Here is a 12,410-nt window from a genome sequence, read left to right on the forward strand (position 1 = left end):
AGCAATTTATTAAAATTAAGAGTTTCATTTATCCCCTGTGTGCTAACTGGGATCCCATAACTTTCAAGGGATCCCTAAAAAGTATATCACACTACTGTCATACACACTATTTCCAAATACTAGTTCTGGGATTTTAATCTCAATATATTCGATATATTTGGAACTCTCAGTAAAGCCTTGTATGAAACTTCTTAACCCTTTAGTCTCCTTATTATGGTTACTCAAGTCCTCAGTTATATAAATAGTTGCTTATCTGTCTGTCTACTGCTAAAGTAATCTTTATGTGTAATATTGAAGTAAAATTTATGCTGATATACCCTGGCTTGAAATCTGGATTTTAAAACTTTAAATGATTATACTGGGTCATGAAAGTCTGGTTTTGTGACAGTAGCAACAATAAGTAAGATTGTAATTATTGTGTCTCATTTTAAGTGGTTTAATTCTACAATGTATAATTTTATCATTTTTCTTTTCAGAGGCTGATAAAATACCAGTAATGCGTGGACAGTGGTTTATTGATGGTACTTGGCAGCCTCTAGAAGAAGAAGAAAGTAATTTAATTGAGCAAGAACATCTCAGATGTTTTAGGGGTCAGCAGATGCAGGAAAATTTTGATCTTGAAGTATCAAAATCCTTAGATGGAAAAGATGGTAAGACCAGTTAATATATTTAATACATTCTGTAAATTGAGTAAATTATTGATAAAGTTTAAGAGTAGCTCATAAATTCGGTAGTAGTAATTCAGGAGGATTAAAATTTGTAAAATGTTGTTTGTTTATTTTTTGTGGTTATGGGGATCCAACCTAGAGCCTCAACATAGTAGGCAAGCACTGTACCACTGAGCTACAATCCCCAGCCCTAAAAATATTTGATAACTATTCTAAAATTAAAAACTGCTATAAATTTCAGAGCTGTCTCAATATTTATTTTACTAAATATGTATGTTTCACTGCATGATACTAACACCATGTATTGCAAATATATGTATATATTGTACTCCCTAAATTAGTCTTTTTTGGCAGTTTTTTAGTTATCCAAAAAAACCTTGAACTTAGTAGAAAAATTCCTTATTATGTCAAAGAAGCAGTTTTGTTAATGTTGGTTCTTTTCCTAAAGTTTAAAAACCTGTAACTGCTTTTGTGTATTCTTAACTGTCTCTCCAATGAGAACATATCAATTGCTAATTCGAAATAGTCTGCCCCTTATATTTCCTTATTCAGTATTTGGATATGTTTGCAATAGTTAAAAATATAATAGTAGCAAAGATTGCTGTGTTTTCATTATGTGTCTGAATCTTGAGTAAACTTTAAATGCATGGTAAAGTTAAAAATACTTCTATTGTTCCATTTACTGCAGGCAGTGGGATCAACTATTCTGGTGAGTATAAATGTACAGGTAGATTAGAATGTATAGCTATCTCTAAATTTTTACCTTAAAGAGTTTCTTCATCCATGCTTGCCTCTATTTGGAAGGTTTCTTGGCAAGCCCTACTGAACCTAGTGAATTGAGGAAAAAAAATACAAAGTGAGAGATTTCTTTTCTTCCTCCTAAAACATTTCTAATGCAGAAAAACTCAATATTGATCAGGTAATTCACAGACTACAGCTTGAAAAAACAAATTACATGGCTGGAAATGATTGTTCATATAACAAGTAATGGCAAAACAATAAGCTTTATATTAGCCGAAAATTTTTTTTTATTAGTAAGTTCTCTTTTTCTCTTTTCTTCTCTTTATTCTTTTATCTTTTTCTGAACACACACACACACACACACACACACACATATATATACACACACATTGACCATGAGCATGTAAATTAGACAGTTTAGCTTATATCAAATTAAAATATCTTTTGTATCTACTTGGTTAAAAGTTTGTATAACTGAGAAAAGTTGTGACTTCTTAATAAATTTACCAAATTTGTATAATAGTTCTGTTATGTGCAGATATCATATTCTAGGAATTTGAAATTTATATTCTCATTTTCTTATCTGTAGAATCAAATATGTCCTTATTTCACTGTAAAATTCAACATGAAGGTTTTATATATCAATATTACAAAGCAGTTCAGTATAAGAACCATAGCTATATTCCTACAAACTGCTATAGAAATAATATTTTATTCTTGTTTTAAGAAAAATATTTACACAAATAACTTTTGTATACTTCTGGTTTATGTTAGTGACTAGAATATTTTATAACCTCTCATCACTACTACCAGAAAAATCTCAGACCTACTTTATAATATCTCAAAGACGGACCCATTTTATCATAAAATAGTTTCATTGCCTTTAGTGAATTATGAGTTTTAGAAATTTTTTCCCCTGTGTTCTTAAGTCTTCTACCTCAAAAATGTTAATTCACCTTAATACTCGTGCATTAAACAAGTCTAAGAGGTTGGAGGAGGAAAAAGATGAGTCTGTAAAATATTAGTACAATGTTCTCCTTTCTCATACTGTGTTGAAAACATTTGCTTTGTCATCCTGTGGAGGTGAATCATCAGCTCTGTTTCACTTGTAGATCCCTGGTCTTATCTATTTGGAATCTTTTTTCAATTCAAATTAAACTTTCATATATCCATTTACTCTTTTCCCTGATTAGATGTTAAATGTAGCAAGATTCTTCAGTTTTCCTCAAAAGTGCCCCAATTTAAAGAAGTCTGATAGGAGAACATGGTTTATTTGTGTAAATAGGTTTTTTAGTGTATGTCTTTGATGTATCAATCCAGGATATTATAGTATTGTGGGGTTTTTTGTTATCTTTAAAAATATACATTGAGTAGTAAAATTCTAATTAGTAATAGCAATATGGTTAAACTGATAAAGCATTTTTGCATTGTAATCTATCAAAAATAATGATTCTTTGAGGTTCATTAGAAGAAAATTTTATTTTTTTTAAATATGCCATGACACAAAGGTAAAGATTCAGCATGCTTTGTTACTACAGATTACAAATTCAATTCAGAATAAATATAACACTCATAATTTTCCATCATTTTGTTATTCAGTATTATATTAAACATACATTTATGTATTAAAATGTGACATTGACTTTGAAGATTATAGGAAATTTTGTAGTACATTTGAAAATTATTGCTGGTCTTAAGGAAAGAATATAGCCCCCTGAAAAGCTACCATCATTGGGAAAATAACTCAAACTTAATCCTGTCTACAAAGATTAAAAAATATGATCTTTTAATTATTTTGCTCTTACTTCTAAGCTTTTAAATTTTTATGTTTTATTAGTGGAGGAAATGAACTTCTCACCTTAATTGTCTTGCATATAAAGCCTTGACTCTGCATGTTGTCAAGAGATTTTGAATGCTTTCTTGAGTTAATAGTATCATGGTAGGCACCTTTGTGAAAGAATAAACAAGGTTTTTTGCCCTCAAGGAATTTTCAGTATTTTAGAGAAGGGAGTGACAACATGTGAGGATAGTTACAAAGTAAGTACAAGGTAACACAGTAGACAATGAATATTAAATATTCTGAAAAGAGTTTTGGAATAACTAGAGTCAGTGATTACAGTGCAGTGGAGTAATTAAAATAAGGCTTTCTGGAAAATCCCATTTAATGAAAACATTTAAGAATTCTATATTCAGGGACTCTTACTAAGTGCTCTGAGGAATTTCAAAGAAACTAAACAAAATTCTTGCCTTCAGAGACATTAAAATAAAATGATAACTCCCTTTTTCCTGGCCTTATCTGGTTGGGGTAGCTGTTGCCACAAATGAATTGGATGTGTTTTCTCCTTATTAATATTCCTATTAGTCTCAACATAAGCATGGAATTAAATATATTGATGAAAGTTTGATATAACTCTTTCTACCATCCCAATAAAAATAACCTACAAAACAATTACTTTTTGTAATTTAAATACTTGAATCTAAACTTAGTTCTTAGCCAGGCACAGTGGTGCATACCTATAATCCAAGTGACTCGGAGGTTGAAGCACAAGGAGGATCACAAGTTCAAGGCCAGCCTCAGCAACCTAATTGGAATCTTAGCAACTCCATTATCAACATTTAAGAACACAAAAGGACTGGAGTTGTAACCCAGTGGTAAAGTACTCCTGGGTTCAAGCCCTAATATCCAAAGTAAAATAAACTTGATTCTCTCTGAAAACTAAAATGAAAAATTGATTCTCTTTACTCTACCTCATAGCCTAGGAAACATCTATAGCCTAACAAATGAAAGTTCATAGTTTCACTTGAAATGAGGTGTAGAAATCACCTTCAAATAAGGAATTTGGTAAATATTAAAACCTAGTAATGATTACTCTTTTACTCATTTACAATTCATTCAAGCACATGCAATAATTTTAAAAGAAAAAAATAAGTTGAACTACATGGGTTAGTGTTGTACACCACTCTGACCAAAAAATGCATAATCTCAATTCCATAGTGAGAAAACATCTGATAAACTCAGATTGAGGGCCATTCCAGAAAATAACTAACCAATAGTCTTCAAAGTCATAAAAGACAAGGAAAGATTGAGAAATTTGTCACAGGTAAGAGAAGACATGACAACAAAATGCCATATGGTATAGTAGATTAGGTCCTAGAATAGAAAAAGACATTGTAGAAAAATAGAGAAATCTGTACAAAGACTATATATTAGTTGATAGTATTATACCAGTTAATTTCTTAGTTTTGATAATTATACTTTAATTATACACAATGCTAACATAAGTGGAAGCTGGGTAAAGGAAATATGGTAGGTAATTCCCTGTACTGTTTTTCCTACTTTCTATTAAGTCCAAAATTATTCCAAAATGAATTGTTTTTAAGGCCAGTAGAGGAATTAAAACAAAATACTAAAACTCTTAGCCCCAAAACAGGGAAAAAGAAACAGAGAAACAACAGGTGAGACAAGGGAATATATAGTTGGCCTGAATTTACCACATCTGTAACTATAATAAATGTGAACTAATACTCCAGTTAAAAGTCAGAGGTTGTCAGATTTGATGAGAATGCAACACCTGGCTAGATGCTCTCTGTAAAGAGTCACAGTAAAGTCACAGATAAGTTTAAAGTAAAAGTTAGGGTTTTTACAGTTAAAGCTAATTTGAAATGCTGTGACCATACAGATGCTGGCAGCTCTCTGACGTTATAACAGCTTGCATTTTGGAAGGCAAAGTGTGTATTCCCATCACTTGCTAGATAAGGATATCCCATAGTATGAAAATAGCATTTCAGGAGTCAGTTTAAAAGATGGGGGAGTGTAGTAACCTTCTAACCAGCTTTCCTTTTCTTACTTGGGTGATTAAGATTTCTATCTTCTAGCATTTTGTTATTATTTTTTTATAAATTTATCTAACTTAATTTCTCTGAGATCCAAGAAAGATTGCTGGGAGTTTTCTCATTATCATTAGCAGATTTGGGAAGCACAGGCTGCCTTCCAGAGACTGCAGTTTTCCAGGTTTCCCACTTTTATACAGGGAAAGGTTCTTGAGTTTTTCTATTGGAAGGATTAATATATCATCAGCCAACCCCCTTTGGATATTCTTACTGCTTTCAGAATTATATGAAAATTTCTTTAAGAGGTGAATTAGTAAGGAAATATCAATAGTGTTTTAAATCTTTTTCATTGCTGTATAAAACTAATATTTGAAAGACTATTTTTTTAAATATTACCATTTAATAAATTGACATTTTCACTTGTATTTTTAGTTCATGCATGTTTGCTAATAAGATTTACTAACTAAAACATGTATGTATGTATTTATGTATCTCATTGCTGGGGTTTGCACCCAGGGCCTCACACATTCTAGGAAAGTGCTCAACCACTGAGCCACACCCCTAACCCTAAAAATTCATTTTAAATGAAAAACAAGTTAATTAGTACTTTCTATCCTTGTGTGGATTGATAGTGAAACTTTTTTTTTTTTTCTACTAAGGGTAGTACCTGTAATACTGTGCTTTGGGTTGAAAAAAATTAAGCTCTTTGCTACAAAATATTTGACAAATAAAATAAATGATGTTCAAATGAAAACAAATTTGGAAGGTAAACCATATCTATTTAACTTATGGAAATGTTTTCAATATTTTTCTATTTTGAGGGTAAAAAACTTTTTTTCTCTCTTTCTCTGTATATTGGGGTGTTATTCTTTTACTTTAAGTTACTATTCTTTTAGAGAAGAAAACCTTTATAAGATGGTATTTGGTTCATGTTAGTTTTACTACTATATTTATAAAATCTAATTTTTGTTTCTCTGTATAATAAATTCTTGAGTTTATGTCAGTTTGGTCCACTTTGGTGTGTTAGCTTCATTTCCTAATTTAAAACTGTTTCATGGCTAAGTGGTATATCTCTTCCTGAATAACTGACCAGAAGGCACATGAAAGAAGAAACATTTCAGGGATGAAAATTGCTTCAGTTGTCATATTTTACCTCTGTAACATTGAAATCTTTTTATAATCCTGACGTAGAAACCCAGCTTTTAGCCCTAGTCTGCAGTGCTTATAGCCATATAATTACCTAGAGATATAGTTATTAAGTATATAGGTATAGTTATTAATGCCTCATAAACATTTCCAAAATTCCTTTATTGCACAAATCTTTGCATAATACCACATCTGTATATACAACAGATTTGTTATATTCTCATATTATATAATAAGAATTTTTTATTTGAGCAGTATTTAACCTTTGAATGTCAAATTAATGTAAAAAGGGAGTGAGCATGAAAATTAGAACGTAAGTTTTAACTAAATCAAAAATATTCTGTTATTTATTCAACTGAACTGCAAATAAATGATGTGTAAAATTCAATTCCAGGCAGATTTTAATAATTGCATACTTTAAACATAAATCTATGAATATATACAGCTAGCAAAGTTTGGCAGGGACCATGTGGATTTTAAGGTTATCTACTGATTTACCAAATATCCAGTCTGTGCCTTGCTTTCCTCTATGTTGTCTGTTAAATGCTTTCAAGATGTCACAGCATACATTTTTACTAATGATATTCTTTTTATTCCTAAATACCATAAATCTTTCCAAAAGGGATAGTTAAAAGTGTTTCTGATTTGGTTTTCTGTTTAAAATATTCATTTTTTAAAAGTCTTTTAACAACTTAAACGGAATTATGAAAAGACATTTGTTTCTGAGGGGGACCTCGGGCCACTGCACTTCAGTGCTAGAAAGCATCAAATGAAATGTATACTGTGCTGTCTTCTTAGACAAGCTGTGTTAGAGGTTAAAATGTTATTCATTGCATTCTCAATTTGTACAGTTGTTGGCTGTTTCAGAGTCACAAATTTGGTGAGAGTAAATAACCTTAGTATAAAGATGGAGTTTATAAATCTCTTCAACATTCAAAAATACCATGTTCTATTTTTTATTCTATTTATGCAAAGACAATAAATGATAATCACATAACTGTAACTAATAAATTTAGCTATCATTTGCCTTTGTTTTTTTAGTAAACGTAGAGCATATATTTGATAAACATTAAACTAATTTTTGCTTTACTGAATTTTAACTAAAAAGTATATAAATAAAACATTTAGAATAATGTTTGTCAAATACAACTCTTTTTTAAAGTTAATTCTAGATCAAAAAGGCCAAAGGACAAAACTCATTTAAATTTACTTTGAAGCTCAGTGTTTTTGCTTTCTTAGTTGTCCACCACCTCCCTCCCTTCTCCCTCCCTTCTCTGTTCAAATGGAGAGGATATAAGGAGAGTACAGATGCGGCAGGTCTTAAAAGAAAGCGTTCCCAAGGTACAGTAATTGTAGTTTTATTTCTCTGTGTAGTTGTATTCCCAGCTTTTAGCATTCAGTTGTGTTTAAAGTATAGAAATTTTAGTTTTCTTTTAAATGTGTGCATTATGCTATTTTGCTTAATGTTACTTAATTTATTTTATATGTTTATAAACATTGTAAACTATGTATGGCCCAGTAATGAAATGTGTACCAGTATTAAGATGTTTTACTTTAATACAATATGTAGCTGATTTTAAGGAAGAACAAAATTTTGCTGACATAACACTGTTCTCTAAATAGTTCAATCTTATAGTTTCAATATTTTAAGCATGTGTTGCTGAAAACTTTTTTTAACAAAACTGTGGTTTACAAACAATTGTTAAAACCTTGCACAAATTTTTTAATTAATGAAGAGTTCTTCTACTTAAAAAGCTGAACTTGTACATTGTTTTCTTTGGAACTGAAGATATTATTTATTGGGTTAATTGAATCTTGATCTTGGTTTAGTGTCAGTAATATATCCTGTCAGGTAAGTAAAATATAAGTTGGTTTTTATTTTTTTCATTAACTTTTGAAATTACATTTGTAGCATATCTACATTTTCTTATAGTGTATTGTGTATTCTAATAGGAAGTAGGTTTTCTTTAAAACGTCTTTTGACCTTAGATCTTGACCAGGGCTGTATCATTTTTTATATTTAGCTTAAGGTTATTTTCAGCTCCTCTTCAAATCAGAAGAATTAGACTCTGCCAGTAATTAGCTTTGTGGCAGGTAATTTAATCTCTTTTACCTCTATATCTTTATATATGTAATGGGGGTTAATATTTTGCCTTATAAGGAGTTTTTTTTTTTTTAAAAGAGAGAGAGAGAATTTTTTTTTAATATTTATTTTTTTTAGTTTTCGGCGGACACAACATCTTTGTTTATATGTGGTGTTGAGGATCGTACCCGGGCTGCACGCATGCTACCGCTTGAGCCACATCCCCAGCCCTTAAATGGAGTTTTAATAGATAAACTAGATATAAAGTGGAAGCCATTTTCTTGGAAGATGAAAATTCAAATTTTTCTTGTCTGTGTGTCAAGAGATAGAGAGGAAAAGTTTAAGGCCTTCAGAATATAAGAATATGAAAGTATGAGCCAGGCGTGATGGCGCACACCCAGACCAAGGTGAGAGGATCGTGAATTCTACGACAGCCTGACAGCATAGCACAACCCAGTCTGTTTTCTCAATTTTTTGCTTCCACAAATATTACTGAATTCATAACAGGTTCTAGGCACTATGTATTTTGTGCTAGGGATACAAAAGTGATCAAGATACATTCCCTGCCTCACAGAGCTTATAAAGTCCTGACACATAATAGGTTTGGATTTCTTTCCTTAAGACCTAATTTTTACCAAGCATAATCCTGTTATAGAAATGTAATAACCATAATGATGAACATCAATGGATGAACATTTCTTTAATTTTTCACTAAACATCTATGACTTTGGGTTTCTTCTGTGATGAGCAATATCCAGTGATAATTGGCTTTAGTATACATTCCAAAATTACCCTATATTCTAATAGATTATTCTCTTCTGAGTATCTTGTTCTGTCTTGTACCAAGTGACATTTTTACAGATCTTTTGATACCTTTAGTAAAATCAACAGAAAAATTGAAACTTAATATTTCAGTGTCAGTTATTGAGGACTTTCAAATAGGTATATATTCCTTAGACCTAAGAGTCATATCACCTGGGAGCACAGTTTTTAAATAATCAAAACAGCTATTATTAAGTACATATGAGAGGCTAAAATCATGGTAGTTTCACCAGTCACTCTGTTGTTTTAACAAGTTATCATTTCCCTATGGCATTATTAATCCTTTATAAAGTCCTTATCTATTACTTTCTTGACTTAAATTTTTTTAAACAGAGTATTTTTTCTGTTGAACTGAATATATTTATGAGGTTTTAGATAATATTGATTCAAATGTCTGAGCATTTTAATTTTTCATACAAATGAAGTTTGTTTTCAGACCTTCAAGTTAATTTTTTCCTTTTTGTAACAGCTATTTATAGTTTCAAATTGAGTCGAAACCATGTGGACTGGCATAGTATGGATGAAGTATATCTTTATAGTGATGCAACCACATCTAAAATTGCAAGAACAGTCACCCAAAAACTAGGATTTTCTAAAGGTAATTGTTAAATATTACTACACTTTGTCAAGTTTTGGGGAATTGGGATGGGTTTTTTTCCCCTTATATCCAAAGTAGACAATTCAAATTTTATTTTTATTTTATTTTATTTATTTTTTATATGAATGTATAATCTTTTTAGTTTATTTTAAATAGGTATTAAATTTAGTGTTAGATGAAACTTTAAGCTGATTGAATTGACATGCATTCATCAGTTAATAATTATATATTTAGATTGATCTGACAAAATTAATAGATTACTTTTATACTTCTTAATGCACAAAAAAGTCAAACCTGAGGCAGTAAAGATAAAACATGGCAATTGGCAATTGAAATATAGAGTCGAGGAAAGTAAAGTCTGAAAAATTTCCATTGTATTTAGTGACAGTGGAGGTCACGGGTAACTTGGTGGGGCAGAAGCCAGAGTGGCATGAGTCTAAGCTTAAGTGGAAGGTGAGGAAAATGAAGGCAGTGAGAAAGACTGCTCTTAAAAGAACTTTTACTACGAGAGAGAGAGAGAGAGAGAGAGAGATATTGAGATTGGTACCTGGGGAAGAGATGAGAGTACTATCAAAAAATAAATTTTAAAAAATAATTTCAAAGTCTGACAGAATTTTACTATCTCCTTTTTAATTTTAATTTCTTTAAAATGTGCTAGAATATCTTTTCATATGCTTACTATATTTATTTTGAAAATTACCTTATCATTTCTTTAGCCCATTTTACTATATAAATGATGTTCTTTTACATTTTGATTAGCAAGATCTCCTTGTATATGTAGGGAGTTGACTTATTATGTGTCATATTTTGCCTAAATTTTCCTAGTTTTCCATTCATCCTTTTAATACTTACTAGTATTTTTTTAGTTTCAAAGAAGTTTTTAATTTTTATGTATTCAGTTTATACTTGCTTTTCTTTTTCCTAATAAGTTCTGGCTTTGGTATCATGTCTAGTTTACTTTATATCAACCAAACCGATATATCATCTTTTTAAAAAAATATTTTTAGCTGTAGATGGACATAATAACTTTATTTTATATATGGTGCTGAGGATCAAACCCATTGCCTCACACATGTTAGGCAAGTACTCTACCACTGAGCCACAACCCCAGCCCCCAGTATATCATCTTAAAAATATTATTTCCTCCTCTGTACACCAGTACAATTTTTTCTTTATATTGTTATTACTACTTCTTTAAACACTGTAAAAATTCTGTCTCTCAGAAAGATGGTAAACTAAGAATCATAATTTTTCTATAGCATCAAGTAGTGGGACCAGACTTCATAGAGGTTATGTAGAAGAAGCCACAGTAGAAGACAAGCCATCACAGACTACCCACATTGTGTTTGTTGTGCATGGCATTGGACAGAAAATGGACCAAGGAAGAATTATCAAAAATACAGCCATGTGAGTTCTTTGATGAATATACTCTACATCTACTCTAGAATGCAAACTTTTATCTAGGGTATGAGAGCTATTAATAGAGTTTACTTGTTCTGCATGTTTCTCCAATGGCAGCTATTCTAACATTGGCCAAGTTTCTGAACCAAATTATGAGAGTGATTGTTATCTAGATAATGATGATGATGTTTTGTTCTTTCCCCTACTGTATGCAGAAGAGGAGGGATCTGAAAGCCTTTTTAGACTAATAAGTTAATTTACATTAATCTAAGGTTAAACACAAGAGAGAGACCTGTGTTAAATTTATATCTTAATCTCTGAACTTCAGAAACTGAGAATATTTCAAAGTTGCACAAGTCTGAAAGGGCTCAGAATTATTTAAATTGCCAGTTAGCAGCTTAACCTGTCCAATTAATTGCCACCAGAGAAAACATTGGCTACTTCACCAACACACAAGACAAGTCATTTATCTCATTAATTTAAAGAGATTTGAGCATAAAGCTGAATCAGTTATAGAAGTATGGATGTGTGGATTAGTGTGTATCAAAAGATTTAAGTACTTGTGTTAAAAAGGAAATATTAAGGCTAGAAGTTCCACCACAAATTTGGCCCTGAGCCATTTCTTTAAAGGATAGCCACTATAGAAAAATCTGATAAGGTGCAGATTTATGATATAATGAAAACAAGTCAGTTGCTATTTAGAAACAGTTATCTGATTCTGAGGCTTCAAGTAAGTGTTTCTTGAGTCCTTATAAAGCAAATAATGTGTGATGCTAAAGAGTATGTCCTCAGCAATATTGCTATAATAATATAACGTTGAGAGTTTCATTTTACTTTTTATTATCTTAATGCCACCTGATAGATTAAAGTAAAAGTATAATACAACATTTAAAGAGAATTTTGTGCCAGGGATAGTGGCACAGTCCTATACTCCCAGCTACTTGGGGCGGGGGTGGCAGAAGTAAGGCACGAGGATCACAAGCTCAAGGCAAACTTAAACAGCTTAGCAAAATCTTGTCTCAAAATTTAAAAAATTAAAAAGAATAGGTAGAGTGGCTCAGTGGTAGAGTGCTTGCCAAGCATACACAAGGCTTTCAGTTCAATCACCAATACCAGAAAA

General features: G+C 31.1%; 1 protein-coding gene across 7 annotated transcripts in view; it reads left to right on the forward strand.

The window, feature by feature from the left end:
* Ddhd1 (DDHD domain containing 1) overlaps window positions 1-12,410 on the forward strand; it is a 76,600-nt gene that overhangs the window by 27,104 nt on the left and 37,086 nt on the right. For 2 of the 7 annotated variants that reach the window (XM_058584650.1, XM_058584651.1), the window contains exons 2-6: window positions 477-650; window positions 1,357-1,377; window positions 7,626-7,727; window positions 9,761-9,889; window positions 11,149-11,296. In XM_058584650.1, the coding sequence (XP_058440633.1) occupies window positions 477-650; window positions 1,357-1,377; window positions 7,626-7,727; window positions 9,761-9,889; window positions 11,149-11,296 (574 nt within the window). The remainder of the gene's footprint in view (window positions 1-476; window positions 651-1,356; window positions 1,378-7,625; window positions 7,728-9,760; window positions 9,890-11,148; window positions 11,297-12,410) is intronic. The other 5 variants (XM_046461126.1, XM_046461129.2, XM_046461128.1 and 2 more) reach the window with 3 other exon arrangements.

The sequence above is a fragment of the Marmota monax genome, unplaced genomic scaffold (assembly GCF_021218885.2).
Source record: "Marmota monax isolate L192 unplaced genomic scaffold, Marmota_monax_Labrador192_F-V1.1 WCK01_AAM20220418_F8-fsc00001, whole genome shotgun sequence".
Taxonomy (NCBI): domain Eukaryota; kingdom Metazoa; phylum Chordata; class Mammalia; order Rodentia; family Sciuridae; genus Marmota; species Marmota monax.